At 39.6% G+C, this 21,471-nt stretch overlaps 1 protein-coding gene across 1 annotated transcript in view; it reads left to right on the top strand.

The window, feature by feature from the left end:
- LOC105697823 (rho guanine nucleotide exchange factor 11) overlaps window positions 1–21,471 on the top strand; it is a 93,778-nt gene that overhangs the window by 13,145 nt on the left and 59,162 nt on the right. The window contains exons 4-15 of the mRNA XM_012421498.1: window positions 10,675–10,892; window positions 12,698–12,916; window positions 15,377–15,625; window positions 16,907–17,179; window positions 17,382–17,510; window positions 17,580–17,693; window positions 17,791–17,889; window positions 17,968–18,060; window positions 18,139–18,332; window positions 18,417–18,706; window positions 18,813–18,992; window positions 19,307–19,360. Of these exons, the coding sequence (XP_012276921.1) occupies window positions 10,675–10,892; window positions 12,698–12,916; window positions 15,377–15,625; window positions 16,907–17,179; window positions 17,382–17,510; window positions 17,580–17,693; window positions 17,791–17,889; window positions 17,968–18,060; window positions 18,139–18,332; window positions 18,417–18,706; window positions 18,813–18,992; window positions 19,307–19,360 (2,112 nt within the window). The remainder of the gene's footprint in view (window positions 1–10,674; window positions 10,893–12,697; window positions 12,917–15,376; window positions 15,626–16,906; window positions 17,180–17,381; window positions 17,511–17,579; window positions 17,694–17,790; window positions 17,890–17,967; window positions 18,061–18,138; window positions 18,333–18,416; window positions 18,707–18,812; window positions 18,993–19,306; window positions 19,361–21,471) is intronic.

Raw genomic sequence — 21,471 nt, 5'->3', positions numbered from 1 at the left:
AAAAGTGAAATCGTGTAAAGAAATTAATTTACGCGATTCTCTCGTTCAATCAAATAATAACGTCATAAAAAGAAAAAGGTTTCATCGGTTGGGGCAAAAAGAGTGAACTTTTGTTGTCCTCGTTGCGCCATGCCGCATTTATGAGGAAACCTTTCTCGACTGCAGCATGTCTGGGATGAACAAATGACTCGGATGCTTTATAACCCATATACCGAACATTTTATTCCTCTCGTCTTCGCACACACGGTTCCGAGTTTTTCGTACGGTTTCCTTTTGAAGGACACTTTTAATGGGCATGTATCCATCTCTCCCGACAGACGATGGTTTCTGCTGATCCCAGTACAGGCCGTAGATGAATTTGTAAACACTGGCCCTCGTCATGCATATTAATACACGCCTGGAGCTGACTATATTAAAAAATAATAGACTCTTGTCATGCGCTCGCGATGGGGCTATCTTTGGATAGGGGGAAAAAAAAAAAGAAGAAAATTTCCCGTGGGTACCCAACATTTATCCGGCAACATCCTGTACCCAAAATCCCATACGTTCCGTGGGACTTCCTTTCCAAGAATAAATTTCATGCTCGTATGCGCCTTCCTCTCGTTCACGGGTTCCGGTAGATTAACATTTCCGGATTAACCCGAATCTAGTTGTCGCACTCCCGCCCACGAACAACGGCATCAGATATTCGAGTTAACAGTACACACCTCCGGCTGCTGACGTAAGAAATCGGACTGCAAAAACGTGAATAAATAAATCCTCCTCTTACTTACCGGTGCCGCATCGAATTCACGATGGGAGGGTCTTGAGGATGAGCTTCGAGCACATCCGACTCCCAGAAACAAGCCGAATGACTCACTCCGTAACACACCTACTAAACGTTTACCTTTTTATCCCCCTCTCCTTCCTGATGCGTACAGGAATCTGTATCATTTTTTTCTTTCTTTTTTTGTAGGAGTTCGCCTCGAAGAACACTTTTTTTTCTCCTCTTCTCTTTGGACACTGGCAGTGTCCGCTGATCCCGTCAGAGGCCGTGGATGTATCCGTAAACATTGGCCCTCGTCATTCATATTAATACACACCTGGGGCTGGGTTTCTCGGTATCTCGTCCGGACGCCCGCGCTCGCAAAAGATTTCCTCGGCTTCTCTGGCAGAGATTTAACGCAGTTTCGTGGCCGACAGCGACCGTCGTGGAGTGTCCCCTCGTCAGGTGTCCGAGAAAAAGTGAGAATCGACGAATGAAATAGTGAAATTGGTTGCGTGCATACCCTGTGATTCGTTGCGTCGTCTTTCTAGATGAGAACGCCTACCACGTACGACCTGAAAAAGGCCTGGGATCAAGATCCCGTGGAAGTTTACTCTGGTACGAACGTTTTCGCTCGATTTTCATCGCAGACTCGTTCACTTCTTGCTCGAATCATAGTTAATCATCCAATATTAATTTGCAGCCGACCGTTCCGCATTTAATTTCTAAATTTCTACAGCTTAATACTGCAAAGGCCTGCTACTTAAATGTGTTTCTTCTTTATTAATCCCTATAATTTGTTGTAGGTTTTCATTTTTTATTTTTATTTAAGACGCAGGACTACGTTTCCCGTGTCGAATGTGTTAACGAGGCTCTCACCTGTTATGACGGTGTTAAAGCTCCTTATTTTTTAATCAGCTATAGGAAAGAAATGAAACCTAACATTTAAATACAGTTTAAGCGTGTTATTAATCGTACTTTTAGGTACACGTTGATATCATTAGTTATCATTCTACATAAAAAGAAATAGGAGACTCGTAATACATTGTAAAGAATCGTATTTTGGTATACGTCCTCATCTGTCATAAGTTTTTAGGTAAATCGATTGCTTCAGAATATTCCGCCTTTAAAAGAAGAATCACGATGAGTACCTGTTCGGAAATGACCATTTACATTAGTTTCCAATAACATTGAATTATTTTAAAATGTGGTTTCAAATCTTATAAAAGCGTATAAAAATGAAGTCACGTCAAGGAGTTAATATTACCTACCTGATATTACTACGGTATTCTATGTCAAGAAATTCGGAGAAAATGGGACAGTATTTTTGGATTTTTTTGTCTTTAATGTGTCCGTCAGTCGTCCTACGTATACGTAGATGAGTATTTATACACTATCCAATGTGTTCCATGGAACAAGTTGACGTTGCGAAATAGGTTTCACGTCTTAATCTAACAGCTTTTATAAACTGCGGTATGCCAAGCTCCGAGCTCAAAATTGTCCAAGAAATGAGAACGAAATTATGTAGGTTACTCCCCACACATACATCTCTTAAGAGATTTTAACAAATTGACCTCTAAAACGTGATTTTTCTGTTACCTAAAATCTATTTATTTTTCCTTATTTTGCTATTTAAACTAATATCGATCGAAACGATTAATTTCGGCCAAAGTAACAAGTAATTGCACTTAAATTCTTACAAATTCTTTCCTGGAATGCGTTTAGGCTGCACTATGTACTGAAAATTATTTGCGTTCCAGCACATGTCTAGATGAAAACGTTTACCACATTTAACCTGAAGCTGGCTTGAGATCAAGCAGTCATGAAAGTTTATTTAGGTCCATGAGCATTTTCGTTCGCTCAGAATTTAGATATTTTAGAATAACTAGTTCGCGATCTGCCGAATTTTCGACTCCACTATCATAAGAGACAATAAAGATATATGAATTGTTTTAATTAATGCAGATAATAATAGCAAAACCGTTAAGTGAGTACATACACATTGTACATGTGTCCTTCCCAAATTACACGATGATACGTGCTTTCATATTTTCTTAATGGCACATTTAAATAATTATTAGCCAGAATAACGTTCACAGTTTAGTTAATTTCTTATGAAACAATAGTTTCCTATTTCGAATGTTTGCACAATTCAGTATAACCAAGGATTGCCGGTGACTAATAGAACGCAAATGACGATGACGTAAATCTCGATAAAACTGCATTTCACGTTCACTCGTAAAAGTGTCGGGGAAAAAAATAGTAATACCGCTATTATACATATTATGAAAAGTATACACGTAGCATAATGAAAAGTCTTGAGTGAGTGATTGGATTACGGGGTATTAAATGAAACTAAGAAGGTTTTTGTCATTAATCCCGTCGAACCTGCTTACAAATACTATATGACTATTTGAATACCGATCTATCTCAACCCATTGCCTAATACAATATTCAAATACATTAACGTGGCATGTGTTCTAATTTTAACTCCTTGATAATGAAAATCAGTCTTCTATTCCAAGTTTACTATTAATGGTCGAATCCATTGGAAGGTGACGATTATGGAGAGATGAATTAGGTATAGGTTTGCCGGTACGCATCCTGTTTGCAATCATGATGTCCTTAAGCGTGAGCGTCATCTCCACATACAACCTGAAACAGATCTTAGGTCAAGATACATTCAGATTTATTTAGATGTATGGCGGCCACGCCACTCGTCTGGAATTTTCCTCCAGACCGTCGCAAAGCATCTACACCTTTTGGCACTTTCGCCGAGCCCTTGCAAACCTGAGAGCACTTTCCCCTCTAAACAACAGCGTTAAGAGCTCTCGTGCACAACGCTGCTTTAAAGATTCGCGTAGGCTTGTGGAATGTCCAATGTCTTCGTCTGACATTTTACCGCGGCAACGGGTAGCAGCTCTTGAGCCCTTTTCGAATCTGTAAGAGGCGATTTTTCTTTCCTTTTACCCTACATATTTAGCGGTCCCTCGAAACGTACAAACTCAATGAATACGTGTCACCATTATATGGTTTTCTTGTCACACTAAATTTATCATTGTCTAATCTTAACATAGCGCCGTTCGTGCATTTGCTTGCGAGTATGTAACGGAATGTTCATCGCGGGATTTGAAGCATTTAAATTAGGTGCGTAAAGCTGGCACCCCCACCTTTACAAAATTCAAATTTCTTTGTCTTAACATTTTGTGCTCTTTATGTGCTAATTATGTGCTACATTCGCAAATTTTGTGCTAGCTCGGTTTTTGGAAAAAAATTGAATTTTTCGGTGGCGGTGCTGGGTACTAAAAGAGCTAGCACACAATTTGCGAATGTAGCACATAATTAGCATATAAAGAGCACAAAATGTTAAGACAAAGAAGTTTGAATTTTGTAAAGGTGGGGGTGCCAGCTTTACGCACCTATTTAAATTGACAGATATCAAAAAATGATAAAAAGCGTCCCCCCTAATTCGGAGTAGATTTTAGAAATGCCATTCATTTAGGGATTGCACCTCCGTGGGACGACGTACAGGCATACCAATTTTAACATTGTCTTTGCAAAGGATCCCACTTTCAAAATTTGGTCAGGACGGTGCATACGTCACTTTTTTAACAGCGCTGATCTCGAATTTGCAATCAGTTTAATCTGTTTGTTTCTTAATCTTATCTCGGTAAAGTCTGGCGGTCCCTAAACTTTATCTTCCCCCCAGACATTAATTCTACGCAACACTGCAATGTTAGCGGCTGCACCCTTCTGGTCCTTTATTACACCGTTAGGAACATATCGTAAGTTTATATCATTTTTTGGAAGCTTCATTAAAAAATAGTAAAATAAAACGTGTGACATACTCTATAAATTTGGTACATGAGTGCTAATTTTCCTACAGAATTTCATAAAATTGCAACATCATGTTATAAAGTTATGAATTTATAATTAATGTATACTAGTTCACTTTTACGACTCCAAATTGGTCATTTTAGTGCATCCTTACGTATTAAAACGGTTTAAAATTTATGACTATTTTTAACAGGGTGAACTCGCGTGCTAGTTCCTTCCAGAATACGTAAACACTTTGGGTGTATAAATTCTTATTTTCTTTTTTTTTATCGAACGAAGATAGCTTTTCCACTCTTCAACTTTAATTTGTTAAATAGTCGGCGTTTAAGAAATGAGCCTTTTTTTTTATTGAACCAAAAGATAGCTTTTCCACTCTTCAACTTTAATTTGTTAAATAGTAAGCGTTAAAGAAATGAGCCTTTTTTTTTTTAAACAGTTGACTCGGTAATTGTAAATATTAATCAGCGTGTTTCCGTTTGTACGCGGAAAATGAAGCCCTCCCAACACAAACTCGTACGGGCCCGAAGGGTAACCTATCATGGAGGTTTATTTAAACGAAGTCATTTCCGTTTGCTTAACATACTTCTCAATTTCGGACTGCGGAGACAGTGGCAAATATAACGAGGGTGCCGAGGGTGCAGAGTCTCGGGTTTCAGAGGGTCTATCATAAATCAGGTTTTTGTTTCATACTGCAAAAACATTTGGGAGCAGTAGGGTCATCTTACAATGATATATTACTGTCATGATAATTTTCTAATATTTTTGAACCTTCTATAAAAATAGGATCGATAGTTACATGTGAAAACACGCAGTGACATTCAAATTATGACACCTACGTGGCAAAATATTAAACAATGAAAGACAATGTGGTTTAAGAATTATACCAAGAGTATGTACTCAGAAAATCGTACTGTCACGGTGATTTTCCTTATTCTTTGTCAGACAGTTCCTATGCTTTTTTACGGTTTGTTATCGGATATGTTGAAATACCAGGATTCATATAACGAGGAAATTGCAGAATCTACATAATTGCTGATAAAGAAACATTTATCGGGTGTACAGTTCAGGTCAACTAATGCAAAGCTTTTAGATGCTATTAGTGGGAGTAAAAAATAAACTGTTTTCTTTATGCCTTGAAGAAAGCGCGACATGAAATTTTCTTGGAGGAAAATTGGAATTTTTACAAAGCGTTTCAGCGGAGGTAATGGCTCGCCGAACGAGTATATCTAAAACTGATGGCATGGTTATGCTCATGGATTGCTCGGAAATTATTTGTTTTCCATATCCTACGATTTTCTTGAGTCGATCTGAACCTCCGTTTGTTCATAATCATGCTAAAACAAAGAAAAAATAATGTTTCAAGTCGAACACGTTTGAAATCTGAAAAGATTTCCATGTGGCCTAAACGATATATGCTTCGTTTAGATGTTTCTAGAGTTTTCTCATTATCAGCCCGTTGCAATTCAGCAACTCTCCTTTGCATTCCGTTTTCTTTGTATAAATTGTGAATATCGATGTCGGCGTTTTATGCGCTCTTCCTCGATTTACCTCGCAATCTGCTAAATCCGCACTTTTACGGATTTCGAAAAACCTCATTTTACTCGGTAGGAATTTTCAACTAGAATAATTGAAGAAAACGAATCTCTATTTCTCATGCCTAATCCCCTTGAGGTGACATTAAAATTGGCGTCTGAGAGGTCTCGTTTATGAAACTTTTCTCCAAACTGGATGTACCGAATCGTTTGAAACTCTGCCATGTAAACGTGGAGAGGGTCCCTAAGATAGGTCCTGACATTCATGAAATTTCAATCTTTCAAATCTGTTGATTAACCATTTTTGAACTTGTTATAAAAATTAAAATCTCACGATTGTCGGGACCTTCCTTAGAACCTAATTCACGTGGCAAAGTTTCGGGCGATTCGGCGCACCCAGTTCGGAGAAAAGTATCATGAACGATTGACCCCTTTCATATCACCTTAACCGTTTGAGTCTCATGCGCCGCTTTCACGCTCTTCAGATTTCATGTCGAAAAAACCCCAGTACATTTGAACGATACCGACAACTGACCGCGCACTCACAATCTGATGAAATGCGCTCAACTTTCCAGACGCATTTTCAGTCGAATCTTTCGACACACAATAAAAGGAGCGCCATCGCGCCGCTTGGATCTTTTCGCATCCCATTCAGAAGGCGCTATTGCGCTGTTGGGCTTTTTTCGACCGTGTTTTTTTAAAAACCTCTGGTACTCAAACGGTTAAGGTGAAGTGAAACACGCCGAGGAACTTGATCGAAGTCGATAAAGAAGATTTTTCTAAATGCTTACGTTGCTGACGTTTGTTTTTATATTGACAGCTGGGTCGAATTATATTGGATATTGTACCAAATGGCATACTTCATCTGTCGTTTTCGTACAATAAATATCAAAAAATCAAAGTAAAACTACAGAAATCCTCTGGATTCATGCTTTCTGGGACCCTAATTGACTGCAGAGGGACCCCCTGCGCCATCTGTGATTTCCAGGTCAATTAAATTTTCACTCCGAGACCTCGTATTCCGATCGTTTTAGCATAGAAGCGCATACAACGCTTTTTTTGCCTTTATCCCGTTCAAATGCGAGTTTATCGATTACCAGAGTGTTCTACTTTGTCGTAAAATTGTCCTGGCCCTTTCGTTTCTCATATCAGAGCCTTCGATAATTGTATAATGATCGAAATATGATAGCTCGGCGCCATTTTGGTTCTGATCTGGGCTGTTACAAAATTTTGTCCAAAAATCCAAATTTTGAATGTGTAAGAGCAATTCTTAGACGATCAGGAGTGATGCGTCAAAGTTTCAGACAGTTTGGTCTAATACCCTTAAAAAAAAGTGTTGTATTCGAATCAACTGATTTGAAGGGGGTTTCACTTCACCTTGAAGAATGTTCATTATAGCAGTGTTTCCCCTCTGGGGGGCTGTGGGGTATCGAATGGATATCGAAGGATTTCTCGCGCCTTTCGGTCCGAGAAAATCTCGTAGTCCGGGCGTGTTCTCCGTGCTACCGTGAATGCACGTTTCGGGGAATCCCGAGCGGTCTTCGAGGATGCATCGAAGGCCCGCCTCGACTCGGCGATGCGGTCGCCAACGAAATCCGAGGAGTTCGCCGTTTGCCACGATCCGTTTCGCTGACCTCAGGACACCCGTCAGACGTCACTCATGCGAAATGATCGCGAAGCGAGCTCTGGCCGCGCTCATAAATATTTATACACCACCGCGGGATTAGTATGCGCGTCTGCCTTTCTGGGCCAACTTCTCTCATCGGCTGGACCGTTCCGCGGCGTCTGCCCTCGACGCTGATCGGCGTACATTCTTCTCTACTTTGGATATACCCGGAGCAGCTCGCACCTGCGATCATAATTTCACATGTATATTAAATGCTTCGCATAGAAACCGGAACGTCACCGTTAACCGTCCTTGCGCAACGCCTTTCGGTTACTTAGGAGAGCGAAGTACGTTCCTTTCGACTCCTCAACCGCCGCACTCCACACTTGCAGTATAGAGATGTCGTGCCTGTTTATGGCATAATTTTACGTCAACGTTACCCTAGTAGCACAAAATATTTGTCCTATATTTTCTATACATTTAATGAATATCGTACATTTTGTAAATATTCAGCAGACGTTTGTAATATTTGCAAAACGTTTACGTTAGAATGTTATCTTCGTAATATTTGTATAATATTAGCTCCATGTGTTTCCATAATATTTTTCTAACAGAAACACAAGACATTTCGTTTCATTTTAATATAAGTATTTTTTTTAAATATTCTCAGCCGAGTACATTATAAACGTTTTAAAAAGATTTAAAATCAAAATCACACGATCTGCTCCCATTTTGAAATGGCGGAACGAATATATTACACAAATTATTCGTGCTTTCAAGATACCAAATGAAGTGTCCGATTATAATCGTGAAGTAGAAAATGTATTTTTATTATATGTTTATAAATTATGGAAACTAAATGTCATTGAGATTTTCAACAAATATTTCAGATACCTTCGAATGAAACCTACGAGGAATCTTAAAAGAACTGTTGCTCGAGATATTTAGTAAAGATTACGAAGAAATGTTTAGAAATTATTCTATGCTACTAGGGTAGATACCTCGAGGGAAAACCGAAATGATTGCGCGAAACTAATCATCGTGGATATTGATTTTAGCTCTCGAACAGTTATAATAGACTGTAACGAGCTGCCGGTTCCGAGATCGTTGCGCACTTGAGATCATAATTTGAGAGGAGGGTTAAGTATCTCACGTGGAAAACGGAATGTTGCGCAGTGTCGATTATTTTAGATACTTGATGGGAATCGATGCGGACTCTTCGTAGCTCTTGATGTCCTGGATCACCCGCACCTGTGATCATATTTTCATGCACATCTTAACTCGTAGATAAATTGGGACATCGCCGTAACTGCGATTGCATAATATCGAGAGTATTTCAGTTCAGGGATTAATTGTTTCACGGTTATCGAAGTAGATGATTCTTGATTCTTGGTTCTTGAAACTGCGAATATCTGCAATGACATTTTCCACATAATTATTGAAATCATTTTTCTCCTACAAACGCATACAATTAATATAACGAAGTGATGCCAAATAAGATTTCGTACTTTCGCACGTTTTGATTACGTATATTTAGGTTATTGCAAAGCCAATGACATAACTATCTGTGAATAAAGGGCCATTAATAAGTTCTATTGCGTTAATAATTGCAGCTTCATTTATAATTAATGTTACCTTGTGGCGACCACGCACGCGAGTAAATATCCGAATTGCAAATAGAATCGCTTTATAATTAGGTCCGTTATAATTTAATCGATGTGTCAACAAACCTCGTGCTCGGGTCGGGCGTGTTTCAATCAACGTCCATTAATTTGCATCGACTCTTCGATGATCGTAGCAGACCCATGCCGTTCTCATATGCATTCAATACCCGATGGATGTTAAATATATTCATTCCGTCCTCCGGCAGAAACTGAAACGTTAAAAAACTGTCATTGAAACGGTCAAACCTTGGTAAGACGCTAAATCGGCAAATATGAACCTGCATTTCGCATTCGTGGGACATTAATCCTGCCGCCTGCGAATATTTTAGGAAATAGGTCGAAACGAGAAGGGTAGGAACTTACATCACGCATCAGGGGTGGAAACAGAAGAATGGAACTGTGAAAAGAAACGAATGAAATAGATGTTAGATGGACGAAAAGAGCAGAAGATTGGGTAAACAGAGGCGAAACATTGAAGGGCTTACACAATGAAATTCGAAAAAATGGAATTTTCGTTTGTAAGATTAATTAATAGTTTTTAGTTCTAATAACGATATCCCGTTGGTTGCAATAGTAGACCCTCGTTGTTTAATTGGAAGTAGTTTAGATATACATTTCAATTTTTCCTACAATTTCCTTCCAAAGTTTGAATACTTCCGTACGAATTGTCAAGTAGAAATGGTGTTCCGCGAAATGTAATACAAATTTTTCCGCTTTTCATTAAGAGTGTTGCTATTTCTGCTTTAAATATACATTTGTATTCAAACGTATTCCAAATATAGGATGCCTTTACCCAATCGCTCTTTTAAGGCTGGGATCGTTCGACGTTCAGTGTACATTTGTCCCGTTTACGTTTCGAGTGCCTCTGGTCCTGGTTTTGGTAGACATTTTTATCTGAAAGTGTTCGAAATATCGAGGCCCTTTTAACGATGTACATCGCGCGTCCATTGGATATCGATTCGGCCTTGCGGGAAAGTACAGATTAGTTTCGGTTATTTCCCGCCATGCGGCGCTCGCCTCGACCTGGACCGATCCGGGGCATAAAATGTAATCCGCGTTGCGATACCGCCAGCCCGGATTCTGGAGCGCTCCGGGGCGCATTCTCGGCCGATGAGGAAGCGAGGTTCACCGATTTACTCCCCAGAATCTCGGTTGCCAAGTTTCGCGAGCGAGAGCCTCGCGTCCCCGCGGGCCGTCTCGCGCGAGGCCGCAGCGGGCGGCGTTTCATCCCCGAAAAGCGGCCGTAAAAATACTCGGTGACTAATCGGGGGCCTTGAACTTCTGTCTCAGCCTCTACGCAGGTGGTTTTGACGGTGCAGCAGAAGCCAGTGGCAGCGGGGCTGCAGGTTGGCCTCACGGGGCAGCAACACCAACGACCGGCGAGCCTGTCAGGTGGCGCCACCATGGTTACGCCCCCGCAACCCACGACTTCGCTTCACCGAGCGTTCACCGCGCCCGCCGGTGGCGCCACCTGCAACGCTCGCATCACCGCTCCTCAACCGGTTGACGTAAGTTGCGTTTTCAAATTCTCGAGAATTTAACTCCGAGAGACATGACCGAGAATGTTACGACGAGTTAAAAATCCCTAGAGAATTTAAAAGAACTTTGAGAATTTGTGGTTTTTTTTCTCTTCTTTGTTTTAGAGATGCGGCGTCAACTGCTTTCTCTATTGGTCCTCGGTATTTAAATTAACTGCTCTTTTAATTGGTTGCTTATATTTAACCCTAGACCTCGTGGATCATTTATTTCCACCCTCGGACCGATGCCTGGGGTAGATATCCACCCCTCTTGTTTCTCGTTGACAAAATGTTTCCTATCGGCAGTAAAGGGACAGGTGAATCTCTAGTTTTTTTAATAAGGGGGTAGACAGTCGGGAGGAAATTCAATTTCATTGAAGTTCATTATATTTACTTTTTGGCTTCCGGGATGGAGCCGCGTGAAGTGCCGCTTGACAGCCGACGTTTTGCAAACATTTCAGTTCGTATCGTCAAGGCTTGGAGGCACTGATGCGATTATAAATAAAACAGTATTTACTGAGTCATTTTGGAATTCTGGATTTAATTTCTTTTTCTTTACGGGCACAGATGATCGCGTGGGCACCAGATCAAAATGACTCTAAAATCAGAGAAAGATTATTTTTCATTTGTTTAAGATGAGCTTATATTATCGTATCCCACTTTAACAGAGTAAATTGCATAGTAACTTTAGTAGTATTATATAAATAGTTTACAATATTGCGAATTGATATATGTTAAATCAACTGGCCAGAGATTAACTTGTGGTTGTGATGAACTACGTCAATCGGTTATTGACGTAATTGGCGGCTGACTTGACGGAATGCAAGCAAATAATCTTAATTTTAGATTTATCGCCCATTTCGTTTTAGATCTGACATCCGTTTCGAATTTACGAGCACCGCGAAATGAGATGCATTCCTATTCCGATTGTTTATAATTAAATTTTTCCTAACGTTAACGTCGTCAACCTATTATTCGCGTTCCTTCCGCGCATCCTAAATGTTATTTTTTCTGTTATTGTTTCTGTTACTTATCGTTATATATTATTGTTTCTGTTACTTATCTCGTACTATAGCAAATAGAACAGTTTTAACAGACGAGGCACAAAGAATTCAAATTCTCAGTTAAGGCTCGGTATAATGGGACAAAGGAGTGTATACTGCATTCAATGGATGGAGCAAAAATACGGTAGAACGTTTACGACTCGGAAAACGGAATAAGTAGAGCGTGCCTTATTGAGTCGGACACGTGTTGGGAAGAGTAAAGTGAAATTTCTGAAGTCTGGGATTTCTTATCGATATGAACGATATCTTACAGAATTGCATTTCGCTTCTTGATAAACGTATAGATCAAATCATAGGTACCTCGCTACACTTAAAGCAATTATTGCGACGACGCGGAATATCGATTAAATTGGACAAGTTTTCGAGTACCGAGCTCTACCCTCTAAAAAGAACGGCATCCATAAATTGTCCCAAAAGATGTTTCTATATTTTATCTTGAAACCAATTAAGTAATTGGAACAAAGGACATTATTAAATTCACTAAATTTCCGTAGCAACTTGGTTGTCCATTATTGAAAGCTAAATGCACGGCCGAGGTTAAGATATACCCAATTCCATATAGGCATAGCTCGCTCTATTAAGCGTAGCACGTTTTCCTATAAGTCGGTGTCCTACATCGCGCTAAACATTGAACGCTACTATACGACGCAATACGTGTACTTCGAAAAAAAAAAAAAAAAAAATGAACACCGTTGAACCCGTAAGCGTCTACAACTGTAACGTCTGTTGCAGCACGAGAAGAAACGTCAGCTGAAGACTCAGCGAGTCCACACGTTTCAACTAATGCTGGAAAAGGAGCAGAGTTACGTCGACACCCTGCGCAGCGAATTAGCGAAAGCCGTGGCTGGGAACGCGAACAACGCCTCGACGTTGCAGGCGGAATTAGCCGGCGCCGAAAGACGAGTACGGACATTGCAGGACAAGCTAGCAGCTATTACGACCACCGACCAGGTGTGTTTTACTCCAAGGAACGGACTTTGCGGACCGTCGCATACCACTGGGAACGGTCCCTGACTCTGTACAATGTAAATAATGTTAAATCCCCACCCTGGAGGTACCTAACGACGGTGCTTAGCTTTGCCGCTTAACTGTGTTTACGTCATATTGTGCCAAGCACATTTGCGGAGCCTGCGCGTGCATTTATCAGCGCTCATTTACAATTCGAGATGTATAATGTACACGGAGATGCGCTCTGGATTTCCTTAAGGCGATATGAAAGGTCTCGTTTATGAAACTTTTCTTCAAATTACATGTACCGAATCGTTTGAAATGCTATCACGCGAATATGGAGACCATTAGAAAGGTCCTGACACTCGTGAAATTTTATTTTAAAAATTTGTTTCTTAAACATATATATATTTTCATAAAAATTGGAATTTCGTGGGTGTCCGAACCTTCCTTGGGGCCTCCGTAGTTATGTGGTAAAATTGTAAGCGATTCGGTATACCCGGTTAGAAGAAAAATTTCATAAACAATCAAACCCCTTGAATGACACTTTCATGCCGCCTTAATGTCGCCTCAGTCGTGTGGGCTTCGTTGTCATCAACAGCGATTTCGATTTGACCCAATCGATGGCAAGTGATCGGTTATTTCGAGACGATCTCGGGAAAAATTATTTTATAAAGGATCGTTTCGTCTCCTCCAGTGAGGGAGAGAAGTATTCGCGAAAGCGCGTTATGCTTCAAATGTAGGTACAGAGTAAAAGTTCCTTTTATAATGGTGGGTATACGGTCCGTATAAGATCACGGCAAACGGTTCTCACTCGAAGATATGAATATCAGTGTAAGTACAGGGCGACCAATACAATAATATCGGTCCTTTTGTGATTCAATTAACTCTGGTGACTGCAACAACACGTGCGACCACCCCCTTTAGCTAACCGTTAGAAAGATATAGTGACATTACCATAGAATAGATATAATTAGGGTAACACCGGCAAGATTACTATCGACTGAGTATGCATTTCGTTTAAATGTCAGATACGTCCTGCTGCATCATGAACCCTTTTACCGGTTTCCTAATTATTGAGAGTAGCTATTATCGAGTGTGATAGACATGTGTGCCAGTTAATCCATTCGCACAGAACAATGAACTATACTCGTGGTGCATGACTGAAGCCAAAATGCGAATCTACGTGTCGGACGCGTATGTACTTAGAAAATTTAAAAAAAACCAAATACTTTACTGTAACGTTACGTTAACGCGTTAAAAAATATTTTGTATCGTTAAATATCTTTCATAATGTATAACATATTTAGACACATACTGAAGAACGAGTCTGGACAAGTGTTTGAAAAGCAAACGAGCTAATGCGTTCACTCCTAAGTCGTAGGATGTCACCGCGGCTCTTAGATCACCAAGTAACAATGTTACTATCCACCCGGGGAATTATCATTATCTGTTAGACGTAAAACGCTGTTACGTGACGTAGAGTCCACGACGTCAATCGGTAACAGGTAGAATAACTCGTTACCTCAGTTTTCAGTCTCGACGGAACTGTTTTTCAGTATACTTCTCGTTCCGTTGTCGTTTTCACCGCCAGTAATTAGGAACGCTGAAAAGTGAACAGGTGCAAAAAAATTCGGACATAAACCGCTGCTTTATCGGTAAACGATACAAAACTTCATAGAGAAAGAAGACATTTAAAATCATCAAGTGCCCCCATCGATTCTTACATTTGTATTTCATGTTCATTACCTGTTCAAACCTTTTGTGTACATTTATCGAACTTGCCCTTAACCCTTCGACTGCGAAGAGGGCACCGAAAAACACTCCTGTGGGACGATAATCGCTTAAATTCTACATCGTTTCTTCCCACTGCGCCGTAAGATTCTTACGTGAAAATTTGTTGATTCGTTGAAAAAAAAAAAAATTTAACTGCACTTGGTTAATTATAAAAAAATGTATCTCCTGAGTGAATCGAATTTTCATTCACATGGCCAGACTCGCTCGCTTCGATCGACTAAAGGATTATTCATTAATTTTCGAGAACGTCTCAGTCGAAACAAATGTTTTTATTAAATGCACCAAATTACCTTAATCATTGATGCGATCTGCCACAATATTTGAAACAATCGACCATAAGTTATTAACCAACAAATTTTGTAATTTCGGCCAAGTCGTTGGTTGCCCATATATCTGATAATACCTATACTCTTTGGCTGAACCAACAAAGATTTCATTGACTAGACCAAATATTTGTCTGTGAGCGCAGTTTTATTTTCTGAGCGTTTCGCAGTCAAAGCGTTAATATTAATCCATATCAATCGCACGAATCGATGAATGGAAAGAGGTGCATACTCGGTCGGTAAATCGGGCCAAACAGCGAGGGTTCTTGTGTTTAGCTGACCTGTGTTTAGAGAGGCTTTGGCTAACCTTCGCTAACCTGCTTTTGTTATGTCTCTCTTACAGCTTTGCTCGTTGGTAACAAACACCTCGACCTCACCCAGCCACGGTTCCCCGACGAGTGGCAGCGGTGGCGACGTGCCGCCACCTCTGCCTTCTCGCAAGTCCCTGTCCATGCAAAGCCTCTCTCCGCCCCCCTTGCCCCCTCGGCCCCCGCCCGCCCCAAACACGCACAACATTATCCAGTCGGAGTTGGAGCGACATCTGCTGACTTATTTAACGCCCCCCACCGCCAGTCACGGCATACCTAACTCTGTAAGTAGTCTAATCTCCTAATCACTTTTATACTAGTAGGATACAGTTACTTAACGGAGTGTACAAACTTCCTGTTTTGTCTTAACGGACCCCATTTTCGGCCTGCGGATGTTACGTCCTCGCCGGGTCTGTGCGAGCGGGCGAATCATTTGCTTATTTCGGTTAATTATTCATCATTATTAGTGTATTTATTATGAAGAGGGAGGACGGGATGGCGGGGCAGACCCCCGGTTTCATTTTTCAATATAGGATACTAATGCGGCAGTAACGAATGAAACTTTAAAATGTCTCAAGGGTACCTGTTAATAGTTGGTACAAATGTTGACGCCGGAAATATCGCCCCTTTGATGGGTATTATTTGTAGATGATGCGACCGCATTCAATTTTTCTGATGGCTATAACACTCGAAGGGCCCAACGAGAGCGAATTTATTCCGAATTTGGATCACAATATAATCAGAAAATCAAAGTAACGAACGCCTATTTATTCCGAGTAGTATTTGAATGTTCTGATAAGAAGTAGAGATTTCATTTCGTTTCACTTAATTTGCATGCTCGCACAAAACCTACTTTGACGGAGCACATAGAATACTTAACATAGTGTTTAACTCTCATTCGATGTACAGTCTGTACGAATTGACGGTTTTGTATTTAATGAAATTAAATATTTGCAGTACATAATAGGTCAGTGATTATAGTGGTCAACTGATATAACATTACCTGTACATATAGAAGCTTATCGAATTGATAATTTACGCTCTGTGGTCAAGCTAAGGAGTTAGCAATTGCTATTTGAAGAAATGTGGTCACTTACTCATCTACGGTATACATAATGGTTGTCGACAACTATAATCCATGTCGATTTTTTTGTAAATGTACATGTAATGGGCATAAGATACGTAACAGAATTACTTGTGGCAACATAAACAACAGTACAATATTTGTCAAACTTGTTCTTAATTCCATATTTGACATGTACTTTTATTTCTTCATAATATGTATTGGATATCGGTACTATTGGGCAAATCAAAACTATAAAGAAGAATAAATTGTACACCACACGGCTGTTTTATATTAGTTCAGGGTTAATTTCGAAATTATTGAACCAGGGCAAAGTTCTAACTTTAATGTTTATGTAATCGTACAAATATTGCATGAGAAATTACTTACTGTAAATAATACAAGGAATATAAGACGTTAATCCATAATCGGTCGATATTACATTAAGTTTTATCGATTGAATAAATTAAATTTTATACTCAGTCTCTAACAGTTTTCGCAGGGTGCAAACCTAGGTTCCTCGGGCTCTCTGAATAAACATCAACGAACAAAGTCGAGTCCTGAGCAACTGGGCACAACATTGATTTCTCCTTCAGAAGCTAGTAAAAGATTGATAGCTGCTGAATCGATGAATGATCTTTCACCCCCGAAACTTGGCCGGCATAACAGCATCGATTTGGATGATCCACCCCACATCACGCCACCGGGAACACCGCCTCCACCATATCCTATACCTAACCCAGGATTGGACACATCTTCTTCAACGTTAAACGACGTAAGAATTTCAACAATTTTACAGTTAACCGAAAAAGTAAGAAATGCTAAAAATGTAATGTATTGAAAAGGTACATATTTATTCTGTTTGTTTCGTTGTGTTTTCCTCAATATCGTTAAGTGTAAAAAGTTTCGGTTACAGCCGCTAAGTAAGCCGGTCAATATCGTTCATATTAATATGTAATATACTGTGTTATTTACAGTCCATGCTTGACGGCTTTTTACCGGTTTCACCACTTCGACAAGTAATGCCTCCTGATGTGTCTGGATTGCCACCTCTTCAACAACCAATCATGTCTATGGAAGACGACGACATGAGTGATCAAGAAGTGGTAAGTTTCGACCCATTTTAATCCATACAACTTCTTTAGTCATAAATAATAAGTAACGTTCTTTAACAGGGTCAGTTGGAAGATCACGGACCTTTCAAATCACTGTCTAAGCTATGGGAACACCATGCACATCTTGCTGTATTTATTAATTATGTTTTGTCAAACAGTGACCCCTCCAGTCTGGTAAGTGAACATTTACTGCTTTTTTATTACTCAAAACGTCGGTTACTTCTTTATTCTGTTCTATTTGTATTTTTAAATGAAAATTCTAATTTTACAGTTGTTTTACTTGGTAACGGACTTATACAGAGAAGGGAACGCCAAAGAAATGCGGAAGTGGGCATACGAAATACACTCCAGTTTTTTAGTACCTGGTGCTGTAAGTATCGTCGCCAATACAGTCAATAATATGTTTTAATCTGTATATTAGATTGTTAATATATTCAAATATTTTTAGCCTCTGCGTTTGAGCAACGTAGACGAAAACGTCGCACGAGAGATAGACGAGGTTCTATTAAAGGAATCCGATAAGGAGGAGATATTGCGAAAGGTACTTTTTACTTCAATTTCGTGAATTAATGTATGTTCCAAATATAGTTTGTGTTAATCGGAATAATATTTTTAATAGATATTCTGGAAAGCAAGAACACGTGCAAAGGAGGAACTGAACGAGCAGCTCGCGGATTTCCAACAAAAAAGAACTGCGGGATTAGGTACCTTATTTGGTCCGAGCGACGCCCAGTTGGACGAAAGTGCCTCCGACAAGGCAAGAGAAACACGGATCATCGAAACGTACCTACTCCCCAAAATGGAACCATACCTGTAAATATTTACGGCCTTGTTTCTTGTTCGTCCACTTAAAGTATCGACTGTTAAATGTATTACATCACGTTTTAATGATTGCAGAGAGGATATAGAAAAGGAGCAAGTAGATTTTCGACAATTCACAACGGCAGCTGGTCTGGCGACTATTCTAACGAAGATTTTTCAAGTGCGACCAGTGTCCCTTGAGCGTGTACCTACCTTCGTTGCAAAAGACAAATCAAATATTAAGGCGAGACTGCTCACGGTGAAAACTAGGAAGATGATAGTGAGGGGTCATCATTTTACGGCTCACCAGTATTTTACTGTGACTTACTGCAATCACTGTCAACTTATTATCGGTGGAATTGGTCCTCAGGGATATCAATGTACCGGTACGTAAATAATAAACTGAAAACTTTATAATAATTATTATTTAAATATAAGTTTAATCGCTGTGAATTTCAAAACATTGACAAAGGTACTTAATTTACTTTGCAGACTGCTCTTTAAATGTTCACCGTCAGTGTGTACGCGTAGTTGAAGAAAATTGTCCGGGACCAGTAGTCCGAAAGGAGAAAGCAAATGACCGCATCAGTAAATTAATGGAACGAATCCGCTTAGAAAGGAAGCCTCCATCGTCTCACCATCATCATCATTCTCAAAATCAAATGCATCTTGGTAAGCTCTTATTATATTAGAACCATTCAAAGATGGGTTTGAAATCAGAAACACCTAGTAAACGAATTCCTTCGACTTGGTTTTATCAGAACAGGTGTTTTCACTCAGTTGTTACATAGAAGTATCATTTTTCGCATCATAATAGAAAGTAGTTACGTTACCGTAAATAAGCTAAATTAATGAAATAACGATAATTGGCTCATAAAATATTTTTTACTTAATAAGTTAATATCTCAGCTAGTATTTGTGGGAAGTATGCCATAACTAATTTATTGTGATTTTATGTATATAAAAATGTATTGTTGTTTCAATAGAACGCCTGAAACGATCAGAAGAGGATTCTGGCGCGTTGACCGATGGAGAGAATGGTAAGTTTTTGTTTCTTTACATTAACTCCTCAAGAGATATGCAGCTATTGTATTCGCCGAAATGTTATCCCATGAAAGATACCGATGACGCGCACGAAAGCCAAAACTTATATAGCTTTTTACTGCTTACTCAAAATTTAGCAACATCTTTATATATACTGGACGTGTTTACATACACATATGGTCTAACCGTCTCTCGAGTGATTTTTGGTTCCAAGCCAAATTCTGCATCATCGTTGAAAGAATCCAGTTACACGTTGGCGCTCACATTATTACATTAGCACGATATAGGTAAACCCTTGTCAAAATGACGATTTACATTAACTTGTGATATCTTCCATTTAACACGTATAGTCTTTCAAAATTTAGTAGTCCTTGAAATGGTATTAACGGATATACATAAATGCCTTTAACCATAAGGAAAAATTACGTACCGCATTACACTTAAGACTAAAATCATAAACGCTTAACTACATTTATCATGGTTTTTAAGGAGCTTTGAGATGAAAATAGTAAAAATCTGCCTAGTGACTGAATAGTATGTAAGACTCTAGAGTTACTCAACAATGACATTAATCTCAATTCTTGTTCAGTTTTCATTTTTTTTTTCTCGAAAACAATGAACTTTATTATTAATACCGCGATCATTCGAACAGGAATTCGTGCCACAGGAAGGAACATACAGTAACTTCTCTGTCTACCTTGATGCGTGAGCCATAAATTCCAATAACTCAAGGACTTGTTGATATAATCATATAGTATGTACAGTACATCTTGTATATTTTGCTGCAGTTTTAAATGTTTACGTCATTAATGCATACGTACGGACATTAAAGATCCACAGCGTATAAATCAAACGCCGTAAGAAGTCCTTTGTAGAAAGCCGATAGTAGTAACATCCGGAACATTGCTCATATTCTAAATATCGTATAGATTCCTCTCAAAAACATTGTTTATGTACTTTATAGTACTCGTAAGGAAAGAACCTGACATTTTGAATTGAAATGAATGGTAAATTCATGTTTTTCCTATCCTTTCCATTCAAGTCAGGTATTTCTTCTTATACGGAATCTGACATCAACAATTGACTTTCCGAGTCCTTTTGAAAAAAGGAAGCCACTCGTCTTTTACGTCACCGTGTACATACATCCCGGCGCTTGTCGATATTAATTTCATTAGCGTAATTAATGCAGACTTTCCGGTATCATCCGCGGTGCCATTTGGGTCGTATGCTATCCCGAGGACGTCGTAGGTGGCGCACGTGTGTACGTGTGTACACACGTGGTTCAAGGCCATTCGTCCACATGAATAATAATTTCGATACCGAACGCTCTGCACATCGTAAAACTAGCATCCGCGTAGCTATTTAAGGCTCTCGAATCGCGTACGTTTAGTCGTTCCACGTGCGCCTGAATAAACCCTGTCGGTCTTCTCGAAGACCCAGGAACTTAAACGGATGTCAATTTCCCTTTGCGAGATGTCTCGTACCCTCGGTGGCATTGAATCGCGAAACTGGCTTCATTGTCCTCCTGAGAATTTAATTTATTCCTCAAATTACCGGAGGCAAATACTCTCGAACGAGGCTGCGGTACGCTCCTACCATTTGCAGCTGGTAATTTCCGCCGGATTTTCTATACAAGGAGAATTCTACGGTTGTCATCGAGTATCGCGTTTGCCAACGACATCGCGATTCTGGGAGCGGCGGATGTTCCACGGACTGAAAGCCTAACTTAAACCGACGAATTTCGTCACTCCTTTTCAATGTTTAATCGCTAAATGAATCTCTGACGTATTAATCTTCCTATGCAAATATGGTTAATCCCCCGACATTCGCGGAAACTAAGAATTCTCGATACACCACGTCAGTGAATCAGCATTCCGAGTCCATATTTGGAATATATATCTGGATTAAGGTGAAGTGAAAACCCTTTTCAAATCAGTCGATTCGAATACAACACTTTTTTTTAAGGGTATTGGACCAAACTGTCCGAAACTTTGAAACATCACTCCTGTTCGTCTAAGAATTGTCCTGACACATTCAAAATTTGGATTTCTGGAAAAAATTGTTTAACTTAGCCCAGACCAGAACCAAAATGGTGTCGAGCTCTCAT

This window comes from Orussus abietinus, unplaced genomic scaffold, assembly GCF_000612105.2.
Source record: "Orussus abietinus isolate OABI.00-Male unplaced genomic scaffold, Oabi_2.0 scaffold133, whole genome shotgun sequence".
Lineage (NCBI taxonomy): Eukaryota > Metazoa > Arthropoda > Insecta > Hymenoptera > Orussidae > Orussus > Orussus abietinus.
This window is presented reverse-complemented; position numbering and strand designations above follow the sequence as displayed.